The 24,413-nt window shown below is 39.3% G+C and overlaps 1 protein-coding gene across 14 annotated transcripts in view; it reads right to left on the bottom strand.

The window, feature by feature from the left end:
- SULF2 (sulfatase 2) overlaps positions 1 to 24,413 on the bottom strand; it is a 162,591-nt gene that overhangs the window by 12,911 nt on the left and 125,267 nt on the right. For all 14 annotated transcript variants that reach the window (XM_063350492.1, XM_063350488.1, XM_063350502.1 and 11 more), the window contains 6 exons: positions 21,680 to 21,830; positions 19,596 to 19,771; positions 16,394 to 16,522; positions 15,386 to 15,442; positions 14,550 to 14,679; positions 4,277 to 4,484 (listed from right to left, as the gene is read on the bottom strand). In XM_063350492.1, the coding sequence (XP_063206562.1) occupies positions 4,277 to 4,484; positions 14,550 to 14,679; positions 15,386 to 15,442; positions 16,394 to 16,522; positions 19,596 to 19,771; positions 21,680 to 21,830 (851 nt within the window). The remainder of the gene's footprint in view (positions 1 to 4,276; positions 4,485 to 14,549; positions 14,680 to 15,385; positions 15,443 to 16,393; positions 16,523 to 19,595; positions 19,772 to 21,679; positions 21,831 to 24,413) is intronic.

Genomic DNA, 24,413 nt, shown 5'->3' with positions numbered 1-24,413 from the left:
TGCAGTGCTGACTCAGCGCTGGGATTTGTATCAAACTCCATTATTTTCAGAGGAAGTGGTTAAAATATTTTAGATGATCAATATTCATCCGTGCTGTGCTCTCCCACCTGCAAAGTGCACTGCAGGCATAAATACCAATGTCTAATTACTTATTAGTCGATCCTCCCCCAGCTTTAAGCTTTACTCTCCAATTAATTTACCTGTGTACAAAACCCACAAAGTAGATCTACGGCTATTAAATATTTATCCCAAAACACCTACCCTCCCTTTTTCAAGTTATTAAACCGTGGCTTTGGTAAGCTCTATGAGCCCCGATGCTTCTCTTCCTTTGGTCTTACAGCAGCCAGCCGTCATATAGATAGTACTGCTGAAAAGCTGCAGCCTCAGAATTGAGTCTGGAAATGGAGTCTGGAGAAATGTAAGCCCAAGAAAGCCAACTCCGTTTCAGTGTGCCACTCACGCAGCCGAGTCTTCTTGCAGCACTTGAGAAGCACGCTTGTCTTCGCTGCAGCCTGAAAGGAAGGACACCGCTCTGGTCCAGCCTTCCCCAGACAGTCTAGAGACTCAAACACACATGATTTTTTAAAACTATTTCTTGGTAGCATCTCAGGTTTCAACACTGTCTAGTGAAAGCATGAACTCCAGTATCCAAAATTATTATTCAGCTGAATACAGTGAGGCAATGTTGTATTGTAAAACCATAAACTTCCTATCTGACATAAACATGCCCAGCCTTTGGGTTTATATTTAACTCTCCTCACATCCCTGTCACCCAAGCCTTACTACTTATTTTGCAGCCGCCAAATTCATGATTTAACACAGAGGTAATTTGTAAATGACAGTTCTCTCAGGGATAACTGAGAAGATTGTAACCAACTATAAGTACTGCACGGCAACTTCCGCAAAGCAGGAGCGTGAGCGCTCGGCAGGAACACTGCAGAACACCGAGAACTCTTGGTCTTCCCTGTTGACACTGACTCTCCATAGGTGTTTTGGATCTCATGTATTTTCCAGTATCACAATGACGACAGAATAAGCCAGTATGCAAGGATTCTGCTTCCACACTTTTCACGGGAAAAACAGCCACCACTAACCTCAGGAATTCCTGCTTGACATTTCCCAATAATGTCTGTATATTTTCCAGGATTTTCTAGAGAATAAGCATTTTTTTTCCTACAAGACCAAAGTAAAATTAAGCACTTTGAAGTCAATTATTTAAAAATATCTCAATTGTCTAGAAATATGGATAAAGGTTTAGAGCTGTTTTTTCTTGGGCATTAGGTACCTAGGGATTTCTGGAAAACTTATTTTGAATCTGTGCCCTCAGATACGTCCAAGAGGAAAAAAACCCAACAGAAAAAACTTTCTTACATCCAGTTTCTCACAACTGCCATTAAAAATTATACTTCAAATGCATTATCTTTAAAGTAGCTCGTGTTCAGGTTTGGGGTTTTTTCATTTGTTTGTTTTGTTTTTTGTTTTTTTTTTTTTTTAATAACAAAGGAGGTAATTTTGCTCCAGCATTAAGATTACCTCAAAAGAAAAACAAATGACATGAAAATTGGAATAAAAATGCCCTTTGCACACACTTCCGTTTGTTGTTTACAAATCTGTGTGGCCCATCATCATTTCTCTACGTGCAGCTTAATAACTCCTTTAATCACGTGCACTTGTTCATCACAGGAGGAGGAGATCAAATCCACAGCGAGAGAAACAGAACAGACCACAACACAGCCAAACATTTTAAGAGCTCACAATTACTTTAAACTTTCTTCCTACTGCAAAGCTCTGTTTAATCTTTCTTATAAAAATAAAAACATACTAAAGAAAATAAAGGGGACACAGAAATGCAAATATTCCTGACACCCAAATCCAGATATACCAAATATTAATGTTTATGCATTTCTAGCATCTAAAGGCTTTGCAGGCGAGTTGTGTATTTGTACATGGCCCAAATAGCACGTACATGACAAGACCCGATTTTGCAACTGAATTTACTCAATTTTGAAACATTTTTGCCTGCTAAATGCACTGGTGCACATGACAACGGGTCTAGACCACGCCTACTTTAGAAAGTAATTATTTTATCAAAACATTTGGTGCGCCAGCCCCTTTATCAGCAATTTAATCTGGTCTTTTAGACCACATGTTCTTACCACACATGACCAGTTTTAATCTTTCTGAAAGACCAATCCTCATACCCCCCTTAGAGTTTGCAACACACTTGGTGCATCTCAGAATCAGGGCATCCAATTTAGTTTTCTGCAAATGACGGTAGATTAGAATCCGTCAAAACTGCTCTCTGCAAATCCATCTCTACTGTGCATGATAGAAGGGAGTGATCAGGGTATTTCCTTCAAAACTGCACCCTTGCTGTGAACTAAACCGTTAATGTGGATGTGACCCTCATCCAGTTAGAAATTCTATTTTCGATTTAGCTACTGTTCAATCTGACGAATAGTGTTCACTAGCATTCAAGTAGTGCTGCAGCATGATCCCATGCACTCATCAAATTCTGAGTAGCAGACCCCAAAGATGCCCTCAGGACTAGGCAACCCAGCACCGACTGCACTTTATCCCGAGTCTCATGAAACAGGTTGTAAAAATCCAAATACACCTCATCAGTATTCAGGTCACCCTGTTACCATTCACAATGCAGTGAGACAGGTTTCTAGGTAAGCTGTTTAGAAAACCCTTGGTGTGTTACCTCAACTTGCATTGCTTTGTGCTCATTTGCGTTCAGTGTGTGATTTATTAGATAAGAGCACGTGAAAGAATAGCCAACACCAAATCAAAGAGTCTACGTCAATAGGTCCAAGCTAACCTCTTCCTGTATGGCACACCCTGGATGTGGGCAGAGAGAAAAACAAAGCATCTGTGGAGTCAATTAGTTCACTCAAGACACAAGCAATGGGAACGTGATTGGCAAGATTCTACCTTCTGTGCTAAAGTTTATGCCTTACGGTTCAACGAGGCAAGTGAGCCAAAGGCGACAGGAAAAACTCTGTCTCTCCTGAGCAGAACATGGGGAAAACACCACCACTCTGATCCCTCTGCCAGAGGGAGCAACCTTCACTTTTTTTGCCTCAATCTCCTTCATAAACTAAAGGTAATTATACACTTAACCACCTCGTCTGGATGTTGTGAAAATTAGTTAATGTTTAGGTAGCACAACACAGATGAAAAGTACTTAAGTAAGTGTTAAGTATTATCAGATAGCATTATGTTGCCCTCACTTAAATTGTTTTCCTCTTCTCATTTAAGTGCCTTCGATCTACTCCTGTTACTTGACTCCCCGTGACTGAACTTTCTTCTGTGTGACTTCAGGGGAAAGAAAAAAAAAAAAAAAAAAAAAGGAAATTGAACTGCAAGTTCTAGTGTTATTTAAAGATTATCTGCTGTGCCACATATTTAAACAGCAAGTATAGTTGAGTAATTTCATCCTGGAACCAATAATTTTTTTCAACTAAAAATTAGCTTAGTAGGTACTAATCAGCTTGCAAGGCAAATATAATGGGAGAAAATCAATTTAAACTCTCTGTTTGAAGCTTGTGCCAGGTCATTATACAGAAAGACTAATCTGCTAAATAATTAAGGCTCTGTATTTGTGGAGTGAGACGAAAGAAACATTACAAGTGAATAATAATTCCGTGCTGCCGTTTGCCTCTTTAATCTATAATTAGACTATGTACTTCAAATATAGATGTTAGTCTGACTAAGGTTTAATACACAGCAAGAGGAATGGGCTTTCTGAAACAGCACCTGATCTGCGCCAAGGAAACTAGAAACAGAGTCATCCCCTTTGGACATGATCTCTTGTTAAAAGTCAGCCTTGTCTCTGCTGACTGAGCACAAGGAAAGGATTTTAGAAGCAAGCAGCTTCTGTAACAAAGCACACGCATCCTTATTAAAAATAAATTACTGCAGTAACAGCTCCAAGCATGTACTGAAAACTGGAGTATTTGCTGTAAAACACTACTGTTAGTGTTTCATGGCCTATGTAAGGACATGCTACTTGCCACTTCAGTGTACATACTGCAGTTTTGAAAGACATAAATATAGAACCCTATTTTGGATTAAAATATTCCTCTTCCTACAGAGACATTTTCAAATCTGATTGTCCAATATGAGGCACACTGTTTCATAGCCAGATACACAGTAAATATGCTGACAGAATTCAATGCTCACGAAAATCAGAACAATTATTTGTGTTAGTGAACAAACTCATAACAGCCTTCTCTAAGGCAGGGACAGAAGATACAATGGGTTCGCTTACTTTTCTTGGAGAATAGTTTCTTTCTCCGTCCGACATGGCTCAGCTTGTATTCATTCTCCTCACAATTGCAGTCTTCACTATTCCTGTTGTAATACTTGGGCAAAATATTGGAGGCGCTTTTGCTGTTGCCTGCAGCTGCCAAGTTCGCCATTCCCTTGCACTTGTGTAGCTTGAGCTTTCCACTGGCATCTTCCACACACTGCCATTTCTGGAAGAAAAATTTGGTCATTAAAACTCTGTCCCAACTGTGCTTTGTCTGATGGCCAGCTCCAGCGATCTATCAGAGATTCCTTGTTGTAGTAAACTGGGGCTCATCTATCACCTACTACCAAAACAGAATTTTTGTAGTCCCATTTCCAGACAAAACAGGAACTCTTCGGAACGCTCTTGGCATTTGTTTCTGATTTTGTTTCTTGGAGGCAAAACAATGTGAATTTCTTAACAAATCAATACTACAGCTAAAAAACATGGAGGTGACAAATGATGACTTCCAGAAGTGTAATTGTGGCATAAACCAAGGACATTCAAACCTTTATCCACAAGTTTGAAAAGAATCCTTGCCTACCAGCAAGTGTGTTTGTCAGGCTGGCAGGAATCTATGCCACTATTACACCATTAAAACAGCACCAAACTCCAGGCCTGCATATAATCTCAGCCCCATCCCATACTCTACAAGAAGGGAAAATACTTTTCAGGGGAGTCTGCTTCTCTTTCCTAGTTCAAATGCCTGATGGTGGGATGACTTTATCCAAGTTGTAGATTCCTTTACTGTAAAGATCTGGTCTGAGCTGGTTATCAAGACTCGTTCTACAGTCAAAGAGGAGTAACGGTCACTACCAGGGTATAATTCACTTCATCCTAAAGTGGCCATGTAGCAGAGATAAGAAAAAGGATTGCTCTATAGAAGCACCTGTTTCTCTTCACTGACCTTTAGAAGGGTTGGTATGGCTGGATCAGCTACGGAAGTCTGTAGTTCCATGAGTTTATCTCCATCTTTAGTATTTCTTTTAATAGCTTTTCCCATTCAACACCCTTGGGCTTAAAAAGCAATGGTGAGTTGCACTGGATGCCTGTGAAGTGAGAATCTCCTCCCTCTTCCACTCAAACTAGAGAAAATCTCATCTCTAATCTCCAACTCCTTCTGTTACACAAACCCCAAAGTAACTTGCTTACAGCTCCCTTTGTGCTGCTGTCAGAGCTGTGCCGAGGGCAAGGGAGTTTAGCCACCTTCAATCTGGCACAGAAGTTTTACCAACTTCCCAGATACATCATGAAGTAATTTCACCTACTCCCTTATTTACCAACACACTATTAGCTTCAGAGCTGGGCTTCGAGATAAATAAAAAAACCTCACAGTAGCAGCTGGTAGTGTTTTAAGTAGAGAGTCTTGGAAACACTTCAGCTTTTTGCTGAGTCTTGAGAAGCATTCCTCTTTTTCCCTATTACAAAATCCTAAATCTGTGCCTCCAGGACTCGCTAGAATATTGAGAATTTTCCAAATAAAAGAACAGAAGGAAAAACAGCAACAGCTCCCAAGTGAGATGACATTTTACAGCAGCCTGCAGCTCTACGAGGGAGATTCAGTCACTTCCATTCCCAGAGAGCTGCGCCCAGGCTAGGACAACAAAGCCCAAATTCTCCATTGAAATTCACTCCACTGTTTGCATGACAGCAAAGTAAGAAAACAGTATCACTGAACTGGCTAGTTACAGTGGATTTATTTATGTCCATGGGAGATCCTCTCATTGAAAACTATCAGTGTTTTATGGTGTGTCTGCTTATTTCCTCAGACAATTGGATACTAAGTCTCCTGAGCTATAATTACTTCTTAGGTGCAGAGGTGGTGTCCAGCCTCTGGTACAACCCAAGCCTTGCGCTGATGCAGATAAGCCCGGCTTAACTTTCAGCACAAGGAATCACAGAAACTCAATGAGAGATACTGACAATAAGACATTTGAATCAGACACCTTTGCATGACTGTCTGCATCCGTGAAGCTGGACGCATTTACCTAGATGAGATGTAGAACAAATTAACCTTTTGAAGAATAAAGTGCTGAGTCATTTTTTTTTATAAATGCTAACATTGATTGATGCACAGACTGAGGTTTGAAGTAAAAGTTATTTTACTAGAATAAGCGACAGTTTCTTTTGCAATGAAAAAAGATGTAAAAGTATTTGTTGCTGTTTCCCATTTCAATTCATCTGGATCTTATTTTTGAAAATATATGAAGAAACTGCATTTTCTGCTCAGTAGAGCTCTATGCTGTAGGTGTCTAATACATGAAAAATGAAGATTCAACAGAGGGCAAGTTAAATGCCATGATGAGAACTACTGTAAATAAGTGCTCTGATGCGTAGCCCAAAAAATATTTTTTTTCTATTTCTTTCATCTCCTGTCAAGAAAGTGATGCTCATTTTTCCCCTCCAGGTGAACTGGAAAAAATCCTTTAATTTTTGGTGCAGTTTAAATCTTTCCAAGGCATCTGTATGCTACAGTGAAAACATCTTAAAGGCTTTGCTGGAAGGGCACACTGTATGCATTAACAGGCCCACTGCCGAATGACTGCAGTGCAGAGCTACGTAAATGACTTTAGAAGCAAACGTTGAACACATGTGGAGGAAAAAAAAAACATCCCCAAAAAACACCCAAATCCCAAGCTTTTGCTTTTTTTTTACCCCTGAAACAGATATGGGCATGTGTGTGAACGTGTCTGGGATTCAACAACTTACCCTTGGTCTGCTCGCAAGTACAAACACAAATTCTCTAGGTCAGTATCACAGCTATATTAGTTGCAGTCATTTCCACAGGATGCTTTCAAACTTAGGGATAAAGAGCAGTAATTTCAAGGGACCTGTGAAAATCCCTGCTTGACATTCAAGAAGCTCTGAACACTGTGAATTCTGGCATCTTAAATTGGTTTCTAGCACACAGCACACCATCATGCAGAAACCTGTGTCAACCCCTGGAAGCAACTAAAATATTTTACAAGAGGTAATAACTTAAATAATTAAAACCTTATATGAAGAACTCCAGAGTGCCCCAGAGATACTTTGGCTCACAGTTACAAATGATAACCATCCAGCAGCAAAACATAATTACATATAAATAGTGAATTAACTCAACCAGTCCAGAAAACAAAATGCTCTTAGTTCACACCACTTGCCCTCAACTTTTCAGGTCTTTTCTTCATTAAGCCAAAAGATGTGTTCCTAATTCAAGTTCCATAGATCATAATATCTCACAAGAGCTAAGTCCCGAAACAGAGGGCAGTTAAACACAAACGAAAAGTCAGTGGAAAACGCAGACTCCCCCACAATCTTCTTCCCAGCTCATATCAAAACGCCGAAGGAAGAACCTGTCTTTCCTCCTGTAAAGTCTTGCAGAACAGCTACTCAAGCCATCAAATAAATGGCTTTTGCAATATGTCCTGAAGTCCATCAAGCTCACGTTGTGCAAAACTTTCCAGACACCTCATTTAATCATTAAAGCTGTTCCAGCTGGAAATTTCCCACCATCTTCAGGCAGGCCAAGTTAGCTGCTGTGCTTGTGCTTTCTGCCACCTACTGTGCTGGGCTTGTTCTAACACTTCTGCTCCATCCTCTACCCTGCCTCCCGCTGCACAGCACATGCTACTCAGTTATTTGTGTGCAAGGCAGAAGAGCGCAGGCTTTAGTTTAATGGAGAAATTAGTGCTACTGAACAGAAATCTTGTACAAAGGTACACCACAAAGGTAAAGAGAAGACAGTTTGTAACATATATTCTCCCCTCCAGACCAAACTACCTGCTATATAGATATATACATATATATATATATCAGCAAGAGTAAATTAGGACTTCAATATCTATGAAACATGAATCTTAACAGCAGCAGCTGTAGACTGAACAGATGCCCTGTTTCCCTCCAGTAACACTATTCACCTTGAACATGCAAATGACCTCTTTCCAGAAAAAGACATGTTGTATTTTTCTGTGTGTCAAAACCCCATTATTTCCTTCACAGTCTCCATCACCATCAAGTGTTTTTTGCATTATTGTGCATCAATGTCTTCTTACTACTACAGCAATCACAGATGTTAATTCAAAGTCATTACTTGAGGCCCCCATCAGAAACAAATAGCCATGACCTTCCCTGTAGGATTTTTTCCTACAATTCACTCATTCCCCTCAATGAATCTCTCTCAATTGACATTGTTTTCTTTAGGGGAGAAGGGCTGATCACACAAGCCTTGCTAAGAAAAGATTCCAGTTGAAATATACAGCTCTCAGAGCTGAGCCTTAAATCATCATGCTGTGTCTCATCAGCTCCTCTTTTTGTGAAGCGAAAGAGATTCCATTTCCTTTTACAGAGAAGTGAAAAGTGAAACTCTCTGATCAGTTAGCTGCCAGCAAGGCTCCCTCCCCAACAGTTTTAGGAATACAGGCTCTAGGAATCAAAATTTCTGCAGGATAATAAAGTCCTACGTCCCTGTCACCAACCTGACAAAAACACTTCAGCAATATCACTCGTCTTTAGTTTATGCAGATGCTTTTTGAATCCCATCCTTGCTGCCACATTGGATGGTGAGCTACAGACAAACTGCTTTAATGACTAGAAATATTCTACTTCCAGTCCAAACAACTGATTTACGAGTAGACAGGATACATTTTTTCTTATAGGAAACAGTACCATTACAGTTTAGTCACTGCAAAACAGTTCAAGTTACAGTTTAGTTAGCTCTTCTCCTTTGCTGTGCTTTGCTCCTTGCGTTATTTTTTATTGGGCTAATGAGAACAAAACAGCAAAATCCAGAGAGAGACACAAGCCCCTTCTCCACCAGATGTAGTTCTACTGCTTTTGCTGGCGGCTCGTCCTACCCCTCAGATGTTACAGGCCTCAGGAAACAGTCAGCCTGAAGTTCCCCACTGTTTGTCTCATACATGTTACTACTACTCTGTCCTTGTTAACAGAAAATAATTGGCTCGTCTTCTGTATAGCATCTCTTAGATTCATGCAGACAGATTCTTCTCTCCTCAGCTGTTTTTTTTGACTGAATATGCCCAGTTCCTTGGGCATTTATTATTCTCTTAATCTTCTAACTGCTCCTCCCTCACCCTGTACCTTCTTCCAATTTATCCACTGGCAAAGGACGAGTCTGGTTTCCTCTATTTTGTGTCACCAGTATATAAATAGCACTGCCTGGTCTTCATTCCAACGGGACATTATTTCATTACACTGACTCATGATTTTTGGAGATTTGGACCTCTGGACCCTCAGCTCAATTTCAGTTGTCACACAGTACGTATCAGTCAAACCTTGAAATTATAAGACGGATGAACAATTTATTGACAGAAAATTTAGAGGGCTTTTTAATGTCTCAGACTGTAAGCTGAAGTGAGGCAGGTGGGACAATCAACCAGCATGCAAATGAAAAATGAGCTATTCCACTAAATTTAAGATTACAATTATATAATTCATTTATTATTAATCTTATAATTGGATTGTGGTATCAAGTGGTCCCAGCTGCTGTGTTAGGTACTGCAGAAGCTAAGGAGTGAGTTCAGCCTAAGCAGAAATTACATTAGTGGTGGAGGAAAAAACCAGCAGCAACAAAAGGGGAATTGATTTGTTTGAGGTCCCACATCGAGTCCGTAGCAGCTGTGAGGCCGAAGCCAGTCTCCTGACCTCCAGCTCGTTGGCTTTTGAACTAAACTACACTGCTACTCATGTTCAGACATTTGAAAAATTGGGGGGGTTTATTAAATCTTGGTATTGATTTTGGCAAGCTAACTGGAACATCTACAACCGTAATAACAAGGAGTTTAAAAATCTCACTTAACAAGAGATGCAAATTTCTTGGTTTTGTGAAGCAACAACAAGCAAAAAAACCCTGTAAGTAAAATAGCCTCTGGAAATCATTATAGGCTATTTCTGGCTAAAGAAGGAAAACAGTTTTGTTAATTATAATTCTTGATAAGGAATACAATCCTTGAATAACAGCCCTTAATAAATCATCACAATTTTAATTTTCATGGTTTGTTGCCTCCTAATGTTATCAGTTTGAGGGCTGATAAAATTTTTAATGTATGAAGTTATCAACAAGTCATTTCTTGTTGCAATTACAGATTAAGAACCGGATCCTGAAAGTTGCTGAGCATGTGCAACTCGCACTGGAACTCAGGAACTCCAAAGATCCGCCTAATGAGCTATTAAAATTATCTGGATTCTAGCTGGCTTGATATGCTTCACTTATCAACAGAACCAAAATTCTTTAGTAACCTTAGGTTGCTAGGTACAAAAGACCTGGACAAGCACAAAAGACACACAGATCAAAAACTTTCTTCCCAGTTTTTAAAGAAATTCCTTATAAAAGCTGACTTAGTTTCCTAGGTCAGGATAACGTAAGTTCAAGCTACAGTGGTGTCAGGAAAGGGACAAAATGTAAGCAATTTTTTCTATTGCTCCATCCTTGGCGTTAGCAGTGGCTAATGATGATTATGGTGGCAGGAATATGATCTACACGTAGATCCACTTATGAACTGCTGGAGGAAAGATTGATCAGAATAGTTTTCATCAATGCCATGCCATGTTACGTCAGAGAACTGGGGGGACCAGTCCAGTGAGTGACATACTTTTAGTTATGTTGTCTTCACACCAGTTACAAAAGAGAATATCCCTTCGTGATCCTGGTACAGCACAAAGCAACCAGAGGGAAGACTGTGTGTCAACCCTTTTATTTGCAGAGCATCTAAAGGAAACAAAGTGCAAATTTTTGCATTTTTAATGTTCTCCTGGCGAAAACTGTCATATAAAATAATATTTTTAATGCTATTTAAAGGCAAATTCTACTTGTATCCAATTTGCACATAAACAGAGCTTTGAAAATAAAAAGGATTTGAAAAGGAAATAATGTGAATTCAGAAAACTATTTTTCTTTACAAGTTAGAAATATTATTGTACTATACCAGATCCCGCTAAAGACAAAATTAATACTTTTAGGTTTTTTTTTCCACGTGTACAGCATAGATTCCCTATAGCAATCAGCAGTGCTGCAGGTATTGCACGTTTAGCAAATGTGCACAAAGTTGGCAAATGACTTAGAGGGAGATTTTGTGCAGCTGTTGTTATGATACTGTGGAGTTGCTGGGAATACGCTACAGAGCAATGCTGATATCATAATTGGCTTCCACAAAAGCACATTAATGCAGGCCGCCAGATAAAAGTGGGTCAGCTTCCACTTAACAGCCCGTTTAGAATGAAAGGCCGAACTACACTGAAGAGAAAAAATTTGTGTGGAAGCCATTAGGTACTAGGATAAACGTTTTTTATTTCATGTGGGAAGAAAGCGCTCATCTCTTTTAAATCCTTGAATATAAATGCTGAGCTACTCTTTCATCTGAGCCTACAGTCACCCTTTGTTGGATGCAAATAACTAACACAGACCAAACCCTACTAACTGAAAAAGAAAACATGGCAACACGCAGATTCCCATTGCACTCAGAAGAATTTACATATATTAGTGTTGCCAAAAAAATCCCACATAATGGACTCTGAAACAAGGTTTTAAACAGCGTGAATAGCCTCATCTCCATCATCCTGGTGCCCTCTTATCAAAACGATTATAGGTCAAGGAGGGTGACAGAGATTTGCAAAGGAAGAGCATTTTGTGGCGATAGAACTGTATTCACAAACTTGCACTCTCACAAAACAGAATTTCAAATTTTCCATCTCACAATTCAAAGCTTTCTTTACCTCTCCTTTACTCTAAGCTCTGTCCTTGTTTCTTCTCATTCACTCCCCTTCTGAGTGTTTGTCCTCCATTTGTCCTTCTTGTCTCCTGCTCACACTTCAGATTCCCTGGCACCACTCAGACTTCTCTGTGCACGGAATAGCAGGTCCCCAAAACTTGTTTGAGTCAAAAGAAAGATTCCCAATGATTTTAGCACGCTTTCACCTAAATTCTGACCCAGACTTCTCTTCATCTTTGCCTCAGGATGAGAAAATTCACCTTTTGCACTAAACACTCCAGATACTGTTAAATGCACAACAATAAAGTGTCCTGCAGGATCAGGAGACATCTGCTAAATAACCAGTGTATCTGTATACCATAAACTCCCCCAAGGCAGTGGTATGTTATTCATTTGGGCTCATTCTACTTACTATGCAGAGCTGTGAACAGCACCAGCAAACAGACAACACCCATTTGTCATTTCAGAAGTTAGTCTTGCTTCACTCTGAAAAGACTTTTGGGTGCACCCATATTTAGACGCAATTTATCCTCAAATAAGCACATTCATCTCCCACTATTCCTGCTGTCTAGACAGACTACTAGGACATATTCTCTGGAGCAGGGGTTAGATGGATTGAGACTCCCTTGAGAGCCCTTCCCAGACTCTAATTGACTTGATTGTTAGGCAATTTTTCCTGATGTCCAACTTAAATTTCTTTTTTGCTCAATTTCATCCTATCACTTCCAATTACATCTGATTGAACTGCTCAAAACAATTCTTCTCCTCTCTGTCTCCTGACAATGAGGATGCAGCACATGCATTTCTTATTAACACACCTTCACTTTGGAATTTATTGGCAATTCTGAATATGGAGTTGACATTTTATGCCCACTTCTTGCAGATGTCAAAGATATTTTATTATCCACAGAAGAAAACATAAGCCTGTGAATGCATGTAGACAATACAGGGCGCCTTCCCCCTTTCTTCCATAACCGAGACATGTGGTAATTAGAGTAAGAAAGCCTGAATGTAGCTAAGTTACCTTATGCAAAGAGACAGCTTCAGTGACAACACAGACTCGGAAAGTCTCTCTTCCCCTCTGTTCTTACAATAATGTACAAAATAATTGGGAAGATGAAGACAAAAGGAAGAAGTTGAAACACCTCTCAAAGGGAAAATACTGATGGAAAAAGAAAAGCTGTATTTCCCCAAACTACTTACTGGATGGTGTTGTAGCAGAAACAATGACTTTTCCCCCAGTTTCTCAAAGAGCACTGCAAATTCAAAAAACAATGGCTTGCTCCCACCCATCTAAAATTTCAGCTCAAGACATCTGATGACAATAAACTACTGCAGTTCAATATTTTTAGGAAGAAAAGGATGTTATAATCTCTCTGCATACTAAATCTGACAAAGAAGCCACAGGAGGAAAAGAGCATCTGGAAAATGCTTATACATATAAATTGGATCCAAACACCTAAGGAACAATGGACTCATTTCACAGGTGCACTGAACTACTTGCTTGGTAGAGCCAGAAGCAGGGAGTCTGGCCTCCGACAGTAGGAAATGAACTACTGTAGCCTCAGTAGCCTATTACTCACTATAGCCTTGGTAGGCCATTCAGATCATGTCTGCAAGAACGTTATATTCCACAGACTGACTTATTCTGACGGCCCTCTGAGCTGCCAGGGTATGAGGTAATGCCAGTCTAATAACAGACATGTTAGCATGTGGACATCTACCTTCACCCCTTTGTCCACATGTCCCCAGGCAGAATGTGTTACAGCCGTCGGAAGGGGGTACTTTGACCAGTACCTGGATGAGAAAGCAATGGCACAGAGTCAATTTTGCCATGTTTCCAGAGGATGGAGATAGCTGTGCTATGCCTTTGCACTGCTATAGTAAATTCGCAAAGCCTTCTCCTGCGCCAAGATCATGTACTGATACTACTCTAAATTTTTTTCCCTGGATTTCTTCTACATAACTCGGATCTAAAGTGAGCATATTTTCATATCTGCCCACAACAGTTACGCAACAACAAGAGAAATGACACACAATCGATGAGCTTTGTGCCCAGATACACATAGACTGCCTGCAGCCATAATTGCATGTGTGTTTTCACAGTACGTTTTTGTTAAGAGGAGGGATATATTACAACATTCACAGAATGTTAGTTTCCCATTATTATATGTAATTCCAAATAATAACAACAAAATGAGTTAAATTAAGAATTCAAAGCAAAGGGAGCTATATGTATTGGGAGGATGACAATCCGTTAGGTTCATTGTAACTTCTCATTACTAATGAATCCCAACCACATTCGATTTGGGGAATAAAATGTTAAAACAGCATAGGCAGTTCTCTTAACAGTAGTCAGGAATCAATACAGAGGCACTTGAATCAGCAATTTCCTGACTGACAGTCAAGTTCATAAATGCTGTAATACAGTTTTGAACAAAGGCCACAGAATAAGCCGTTTGATTTCTAAGCTGGCATTGACGACAAGGTGAAGGACACTGTCACAGTTAAGGTGTTAACTTTCAGTCAGGGGTTCAACACCTTACCTGGCCAAGCTGTTCACAAGCCGTTTGGTACTCGGCTCGCTGACAGAGGTCTTTCACACGCTGGTATTTGGGTAGAAAGTTTTCTTCTTGGGCATCTACCTTCTCATTCTCCCTCTTATGCAGCAGTTTACTTGGGGGGAAGATTTATTTTTGCATTAATATTAATTCCAAGATATATATACAGTTTGCTGAAAAGGCTCAGAGAAGGAGGCTATCTGCCAAGTCACCAGGTCATCACTGGTGGCCAAAACTTAATAGTCCAGTAGAAACTAGCACTTATCATCATCTCTGATTACACAAAAGTTATTCATATCATGCTCTCAGGGGGCATACAAAAACATACAAAACCAAGACAGTGTGTTTCAGGTCTGACTGGCAGGCAGTAACAACAGTTGATATAAAGAGACCATATCCTCCTCACTCTACAGGGCTGCACTTTGCAAACCCTTCATGCCTCATGTTATGTATTAAGGCAGAGGAAATGGCCAGCAGATGAACACGCAGAGAGGAAAGGCTATTCATACTCCCATGATACAAGCAGGAACGTGGAGGGGGTGGGGAGGGCAGCAGCCTAAAGAAAAACGGGATGCCTTCCCATCTTTCAATCCAAGTAAAACTCCCCTTCCCCCACCCCAACAGCACATTTATGCAGGCTGTAGGCAAAGGCCATACATTCCCTCCTATCACACAATCACTGCCATTAGGCATACTGCAACCCTGTCCCTGCTGGCACAGCTAAATGGCTTTAGGTCTGTGGTGGAGTGCTGCTTTGGCTTCAGCTATTCAGTATCCTTCTATTTAAAAAGACTGGGCTTTGTGATTAACGCTTTCCTTACCCTCTTTCTACTAGGAACGAGTCTCTCCACACCTTCATCTTTTTCTTTAAATGGAACCTAGGAGGAAACCAGAAGAGGAAGAAGCAATTTCCACAAAACCAGTAATCAAGTCATGCCCCAGCTTTCTCTCCCACCCCCAATTCAGATGAGAAACATTACATAGAACTGCAGAAGGGGACAGCCAGCTTTATGAAGCAGGCACATACGCCTCTCCAGTGCAAATCACGAACAAACATAGGATAGGTCTGTTCTCACAGGCACAAAATCCACAACAGATTCACACAGTACAACTATTCCAACATAAGCATATTTAAGGCACAGGGGATTAACTGAATTGTCCTTGATCACAAAGGATTGCAAATTAAATCAGGATTTCCTGACTCCAGTTTGGGCTCTTAACCTGCACACTACCCCCAGAGTATCCTATTCTAAAGCAGCTGCTCTTTTCCCCCTCTCCCTCCAGCTAACTACTTGTAAAGCAAATCTCCTTCTTCCCTTTTTCTGCTGATTTTCTCTAGCAAGCATCCAGTCTTTTTCCAATGAAAGTATTGATGGAAGGTCTCAAATAATAACTGTTCAATTCTGAGTGCTAGCCTGTCTTTATATTATAGTCTAATACACAACCAATCCTTTCAACTCAATTATTCTACAATTTATTCAATATGAAATGCTTTGCTACAAATGATGCCACAGAGACATTTAAAATCTATAACTCAAGTGGCTAAAGACCTTCACGTGTAGCCCTCTCGCTGCTACACAGATTACGTTCAGTATATTCAGATGCCATATATGCCATATAGCTAGTATATGAACCTGACAAAATGAAAATAAATAACTGAAGTCAGTCACATATTGCCAAATAGGCCTTTAGATTTTCCAGTGAATGATGTACTCATACAGATGGTAATTTTATTATATTTTCCTTTAAATTTGCTGCATGGTGCTGAACACTTGCTCAGTCTCCTGTACAAACACGTGCATGTTCACACACACATTTCCATATCTTACCTATTCACTGGTCTCTCAGAGTCCAGAAGCTTTAGAATTGATTTACCATCCATATCAGATGGAATATCCAATCCAGCAATATCTAGAATTGTAGGTGCGAGATCGATATTCAACACAATGTGAGGATTCCTGAAAAAACACATACAAGAAGCCGGTTTAAAGTCTAAGCAACGATACCAAGCAACTCCAGTTCTTCCACAGAGACCACGGATCTGAAAAGGCTTATTTTGTGACATCTGCAAAGAAGAAGAGAGGACACAATCCAATTCCTTTCCATGAAGGGAATTAAAATGTATAGGGAAGTTGCATAACCTCAAGAGGGATTAATATGAAGATTTAAAACTTTAGCACAGAGCACTTCTGAGAAAACAAAGTAGTTCATAAGGCAAAGTTAGTTAATTATTGCAAAACAGCATTCAAAATTCCTTCAAAACATGAGAAAGCATTGGAAAAACTCCTTGGGTATCTTATAGAACCAAAGCGTCTGCCAAATATGCTGATGACTTTATTAAAAAGTAGATTTGGCAGGTAGCACATGCTTTATCTGTTTCAAAATATGGTATAGAAGTAAGTACCTCAGCTCATATCTCAGCAAGCATGTTCTGAAAAGAACATGAGGAGAAATATATTGCTAGACACTAAATAACTAAAAGTTGCTGTTAATGTAGAGTGTGAGACAGAAAAAGGAAAGGGATCAGGAAAGAAAAAGCAGAGGAAGCAGTTATGGAGAAAGAAAAGAAAAAAAAAAGAGAGAGAGAAAATAAAGGCACAGCTTTAATTGAAATAATATCACTCTTCCCAAGTGCAGAGTTATCCTTCCTGCAAAGCGGCATGCCCTGTTACTTAGCAGAGTCTGGCATATGGTCCTCAGCCACCACAGTTAACGGGACAATATTTGAACTTAAACTGATTTCAAATTTTGTTACAACACTGGCATCAACTCCCGAGTAGTACAGAGAGCTCCTGTCCCCAAATTCCTTGAATTGCCACAGCTAAATATGAGTGAGTTCAAGCACCAGAGCATCTAGTCGCACCGTCCAGAATCCAGCAGCTGAACAAATGCCCAAATTTCTAATCCTGTGACTTGGTTTTACTATGGGTCTGGTTTTGCAGAAGTGTTTTCCGTTTATGTTGAACCTTACAAACTCATTTCAAATATGTCTATGACAGTGTTGTGTAATTATTCACAATATTACATACATACATACTGTTTATTAGCTGCGTACTATTTCTTTTCCTTATTTCTTAAAAAAAATAAAAAAATCAAGGAAGGCACTCAACTTCGTAAAAATGGGAAAAAAAGAAAAAGAAAGTGATCATACTGCTATACAGACAGTCTTCTACAGCAGTGACTGTAAAGAATCACCAGGCCATGATTTGCAGGCACAAAGGAAGGATGGGACCAGCTGGGTGGCTCTACGTGTCAGTGCAGAATTCTAGCTCAACATACAGGACAGAAGCAAGCTGCTAAATTCACACTCATTAATGAGACACCATTTAAAAATTACTACATCTTTTGAGCAAGCGAGCAAACAGGCACTGACAAGAGCATGGATGATGAATTAAATTGATGTACCTAATTTGATTTTAATTACTAATAATAGTGGTGTAGCATATTTGGTAATAGAAATGAGAGCTTAGTAATGACTTGCTAGCGTGACTGCTATTAAATCTTCGTTGGTATCAAAAGGGAGTCATGACAATTACTCTGCAGGAAAAACATAAGGTTCACACAAAACATGGATGATTGAAGTTCTGCCATTTAAAGAAAATCAGGCGGAAAGGGAGGATCAATTTATTATCCGATACATTCCCCCTCCGAGGTATTTTATCCTGTTCTTCCTATTTGCTGTACTGTGATGGGCTCTGTTCTGCTAGACATTCTCACGCTGACTCCTCTGATTCTAACAGAAATATTTTTTCATCTTCAGAAGCCACTGAAAATAAAAATTGAGTGGGAAGGTTTCACAGCTTTTACATATGTCTGGGCGTAAAGACCCTTGAACTAGAGCAGACACGAGGCGGCTGGTCTCTAGCACTGCATGTTGCAGAAAAACGATCTCAGTTTACTTGGGCCATATTAGCATCGCTCTCCAGTAAGACCAAAAACTGCAAAGGGAAAGAGCATGTTCTTAGAAGGCTAATCCAGCTCTTGAAATTCTGTGCTGCTGCAGACAAACTTCTTTCAGTGCTGAGGGAATATGTTTAATTCCACCTGAGGAATTCCTCCCCTGCTCTTTAGAGAAGTAATATTGTTTATTTCACATGTATAACTGCTGTAAATAAATTAGACACGTAGTGCAGTTATCTACAGAACTTAACATTTTTGTGCCTACTGATAATGTGAATCAGTGAATTTAACCAGCAAATGAAATGAGATTTTTTTAATAAATATTTGCTACTGTATTACACACTAGATCTCCTCCGCGGTAAAGAAAAAAAAATCGTGTGTGGAAGACTTTGTGTGTGTTAATTATGCTAAAACATGCACACTGATATAAATAAAAGGCAGCAAATTATGGCACTCTGTCCAAAATCATTACTTAAGTGCAAATATTTGCTATTGAAATAATTGCTTAGAAAGTGTATTTACATAATTTCTTAGCTGATCAAAGCTACCATTTTAATTAACAGTCATATTCTGCATGCTTGCGTGCATCCGACAAACAGCCCTAACCATGTAATCTCAAAGGATGAGCTGGAAAGAATCTTTTGGGGATGATAATATATGAACTATTATGTACATTCTTCTTCATAAACTGAAACAAGTGACTCCACTTAAACGTTCAGCAATAATTATCTATTGTGCCAGTGAACGTTATACAATGTATTTTTTACCTTGAAAATGTCGTGGTTATGTGTATTACTTGCATCCCTCAAAAGGGGGCAAGTAAGCATTTCCTAGATAGGACATATTTCAAAGTGGCTCTTTCAACTACATCCACAAAAGCGTAGTGCCTTGTGCCGCACATCTATGCAAGCAAAAAGGCAATGGCAAAGAACCTTGACTATGTTATATCAGCACATGTTATCAGTTTTGCTTTAAGCACTTATATTTTTCTGCCAAGGTGAGCAGGAAGTCAGTCAGCACAGGCAGAACTTTGTGCCTCTATCTGGATCCAGGTCAATACGACTAGAGATGTGAACGTAAAGGATTCTTCTGGTCATTACATACACACACATACAATAGCCAGGAACTTACAAGGACCCAGCCTCCACATTTGGACCTCGGACATAGAAAGGAACTCTGATATCAAACTCGTATGGCATGGACTTTCCTTTCACCAGCCCAAACTGCCCAATGTGATAACCATGGTCTGCTGTGTATATTATATATGTATTGTCCAGTTCACCTGTTTCAACCAACGTATTGTAAATCTGAAAAAAAGCAAAACAAAATATGAAATTCATTCCATTGAGTAGTACCATATGGAGAATACTGGATATAATTTTCTGCCTATGTCTAATATACAAATACATATATGCCAAATATACAAATAAATAACAACAGTTCAGAATGGCACTGAGATATCACAATGAACCGTTGTGAATAATCCATAATCACATAATAATTTGATTAACTGAATACTGTGGCTATTACAAGGCAAACTTTTGTTTTCTATTTTAAGGTAAATACATATAGCATGACACATTTTCGTAAGTGTTTGGGCTCAGTATTTTGCCTGAGAGCTGTCACACTAGTACTAAATACATATGGTAACAGAGAGAAAAGTTTCAAGGTGATAAGCACTTTTGAAATTTTCTCTCCACTTTTATCTTTTTCCTGCAGCAAACAATTTTAATAAAATGACAGCATTTTGAATCTCACACTTATTTACGCAACACTCAACGATCTTGCCTTCAGACAAATGAGTCCCCATTATGCAGAATATTTGCAAAATCTCTCCCAGATAAATATCACTCAGTCGTACTTTCTCACTAGCTGGAGAACTAACAGCCAGAATTAAAAGGAGCTTTAACTCTGTTTGTGGTTGCTTCCATGGATTTACATGAGAATCTTTATGTGAAATGTACCAACCTGAGCACCAAAGACGAATTTTTATGTGACATTTTCACTTGCAAAGGTAGGAGGTAGTGGGGCACCACCAAAGTAGTGCCTCACACAGATGCAGAACACATCAGCAAAGAAGTAAACAAATTCTGTTGTTAATGTTTTGTTTTGGGTGGGTTTTTGGTTCTTTTTTGGGTTGTTTTGTTTGATTTTGATTTTTAATTTTTGATTTTTAATTTTTGAAAGACCGTTAGATGTGTATAATTCACTTCGAAAAGATGGGGCTAACTTGGCGATATAACTATAAATCAACCCGACTGATTTTGCCTCTCTCTAGTGAATCACCCAAAGTGAAATCATTTTACTAAATGGAAAATCAAAATAATGTAGTAAAACAGCCAATCTCCCCTAATACTGGTATCTGATCCATCTAAGCAGGTCCATTAATACGAAGCAGAACTCACGCTTGCCTGAATCAGTAATTATAAGACGTTACTAGCAAGTTGATGCAATGCCATCCAGATAATCTCATCTTTGCCTTACAGGACTCCTCTTACTTTATATGTTCTACCTTTTTTGAATAAGAATGCCAAGAGATAAGCAGTAAATTGCAACACCTTTGAATCTGCCCTCTTACAACTGGAAACCCATTCTTTTTCAGAGTAGCTTTTAGCTAATTCAGACGTTTCTGTTCAAGACACCCAGCTTGCACTAAGAGATTTCATTATTACATAATTCACACTTAATTAAAAAAAAATAATCTACCTATATATTTATTTACTTCTAACATTTAACATCCTGGGCCTGTTTTACCATGGGATCATTCTAGTTAGGACTCCTGTAGCATCTCTTTTTGCTGTTGCTGTTCTCTCTCAGAAACTCAGTGTTAGAGGATCAAAACAGGCCCACAGGTAGGTGGTTATTTCCAGAAGTTTGTGGGATGAGTTTTCACTACCAGGTGATACAGTCTTAACATTTATGATGCACATTTTCTCAGGTGATCCCTCCCTCTTCCCCTTCATCAGTAGTGGCTCTGTGGCAACAAATCAGCTCGCTCACACCACCCAACTCACGGTACCTGTCTTTAGGAGATGAGGATCCTTACACATTGAATAGAGACACAAAATCCTCAGAGGTGAGAGGATTACAAACTATTAAAAAACTGATGCAGTCCTCCTCCTCCTTTCCCCCTTATATTCATATACAGCACAGGTTGGATCTTAGCTCAAGAAACAAGAACCTGTTTAGCCAAAAAAAGTGACTACTAATCTTACCATCTCCATAGAGTCATCCACGGACATGAGGGTTTGAAGGCGCTTTCTCTGTAGCATGTTAGTGAACTCCATGTGTATAGGTTTCATGGGACCCGTATACCTCATTATCCAGTGCTTGTCTGGGTTTGGAGCGTAGTTATAACTGGGAGTGCTAAGGAACAGAGAGAAAACCAGAATGTTTTAGCAGTATAGAAAAAAGTCATAGTAATGTCTACCAATAACTTCTATTTAATCAACACTATAGGACTAACTCTCTGAGGTGGACAAACAAATATTAGATTTACTTTCTTAAAATTTTATGTTCTATATGAAACATGGGAGAAAGAGAAGAACTCTGTGGGGAATAAAATCTATTAAAAAAGTAAACATACATTGTTTTTGCAGTGTCTTCAGACAAACATGGGTACATTTCAAGGCCAAAAGACTAACCTCAGAGGTCTAACTCCACACATACGATCTGGATGAAGCATGTACTATAGAGTCCCTACTCACGTAATTGCTTTTCTTTCGCTCTGCCCACATTAGCACCAAATATTATGGTTTCTGCAAGCTGTTTAATAATAACCATAGAACTTGCTGAAAATGTTCTATATTCTTCAATGGCTTTTTTGAATTCAACGTGACTGGCTACTTGAATACTTTCAGATTGATGTACTTAGAGGAGCACAGACATCCTACCTAGTGGTATCATGCTGCACGTGAGCTCATAGCAAGCAGAAGAGGATACACAGCTGGATTTTAAAGACTTGCCAAGAAAAGCAGGGGTGAGGGGAAATAGGACTGTATTTTGCAGACATTTTCCAACCATCATCTCCTTTGTGATAACCAGAAACTTTAATAAAGTCCCTGCAAAAATCCCAAGAGCTGGATTCAATGGCTCCTGGAATCGTGATGCCCCTCCAAGTTCTCACGATCCTGGGACACCATTAAAGTGATGAAGAGAAATATCACTTATTGTCCATAATTTCATGTTGTTGGCAGTTGCAGAGATTGCTTTTCTGTGCATAATTAAATTGCCCTAGGTTAGCTGGATCTAAAGGAAATATTTATTTTGATATATCATTACCATGATGTTGAGTCTCTGCATCATGTCCAACTCACTACAAAGCTATATTATAGCTTACATTGGCAAGAAATGTTATTTTTACCTACGGTATCAATTCCTAAAAAAAATGTTATTACTTAAGATTGAGAACCACCTTTGTCAATTTCTTCATACGCTGGCTCAAACGCATCACCTGCAGAGTCTAAAATATTAAAAATTACTTTTCTTGATTTGTGGAGGCTTCCTTTTTTCATTCAAAGCAATAAACTCAGTCTATGCAAATGTGCAAGACAAGAGGGTGACACAGTAACACAGGAAAAAATAGCAGATATTCAGTTATTTTCTTCTTCCCAACACACAATTTCCTGATAAATTCAGCTCCTATTTGGCAAATATCTACTGTTGGTTTTGTGTATGCAGCAGGGTAAGTTATTAAGATAAACAATAGCAATATAAGTTGAAGCTTCTCCTCAAAATACTGTGTATCTAAGGTCTCTTTGAATATGACAGGTAATCTTAAGAGTTTTAATATAAACATGAAATTAAAAATCTGACAGTGAAATGTTCTATGGCGAAAGCCTCCCTCTGTTAGATGCTATCTGAAAAATGCGTGTAGGTGGCAAACGGAGGCTTCTTCATACAGGGAGGAAAGGGCTGGTGTTTATTCTCTCTGTATTGTTAATAGCCTCTTGAATTTCAGAATGTTATTGTGGCTGAAATAATGACATTGCTCCTTTGAAAACGCTGACAGTTATGGAAATTGTTGCTATGTGATGCCCAGAATGAATCAAAAATGCTTGGCAAACTCCCTTTCAGCTTACTTTGTGATTTCCTGGCTGATTTGAAACCTCCCGCTGTTTAATCCAACCAAAGCCCGTGATTTTCTTTGATTACTACAAATGTAACCCTCTTACACTTAACAGATTTGTCTGTCTTATGGGAAAAATACACAAATATAACATTCCTAGAAGCTGGTTAAGATAACCTCTTCAAATGTACTCAGAAGATAAGTCCTAGTCTGATTGCATTTGACCTTGGGAAAAGATGTGTGGCAAAATGTGCCCTCTGTAGAAATAACATTTCTGATGGCTGTTAAACTGCCCAGCTGTTGCATTGTTGCATTCTCTGCAGCTATCAGTATAGGCAGTAAAAAAGGAAAACCAGTCATGCAGCCTAGGGGGTTTGCTATGTGAATGCTGGTTGATGTGAATAATTTTCAAACAAGAAAAGACTGCAGATGCACATGATAAGGAGCTCTACAGACTGAGACAGAGAGAGACTGCAGTATAGGGTGGAATGGTCATGCCAGCAAGTACATGTAATAATAGAAGTAAGAGAACAGCAGCACAAATTAGCAACAGAAGTACATACTAGACTTCCCAAGCAAAGAAGTACTCTGATTGTCGGTCCATGCTAAAATCCGTGCCACTCACTTTTAGCTATCGTTAGCAATGCTACACGATGCAGTATGTATGTCAACCAGCGTAAGCACTGCAGTCACACCTTCGCTTTGCTTTGTGGATATAGCTCTACAATCTACTTGCAGGCTTCATCAGTGGTTACTGCCTTCTGCTTCCAGGGCTGCGCAAGGACTTTGTTCAGGGTAGTGCTTACTGCTTTTGGGCAATTCGTAAGAAGTGCCCTACCTGTGTTCTGATCCTTCCCTACCACATCCACATGACAACAAAA

The sequence above is a fragment of the Chroicocephalus ridibundus genome, chromosome 12 (genome assembly GCF_963924245.1).
Source record: "Chroicocephalus ridibundus chromosome 12, bChrRid1.1, whole genome shotgun sequence".
Taxonomy (NCBI): domain Eukaryota; kingdom Metazoa; phylum Chordata; class Aves; order Charadriiformes; family Laridae; genus Chroicocephalus; species Chroicocephalus ridibundus.
Note: the sequence above shows the minus strand (reverse complement) of the source record. Positions and strands in the feature narration are given on the sequence as shown.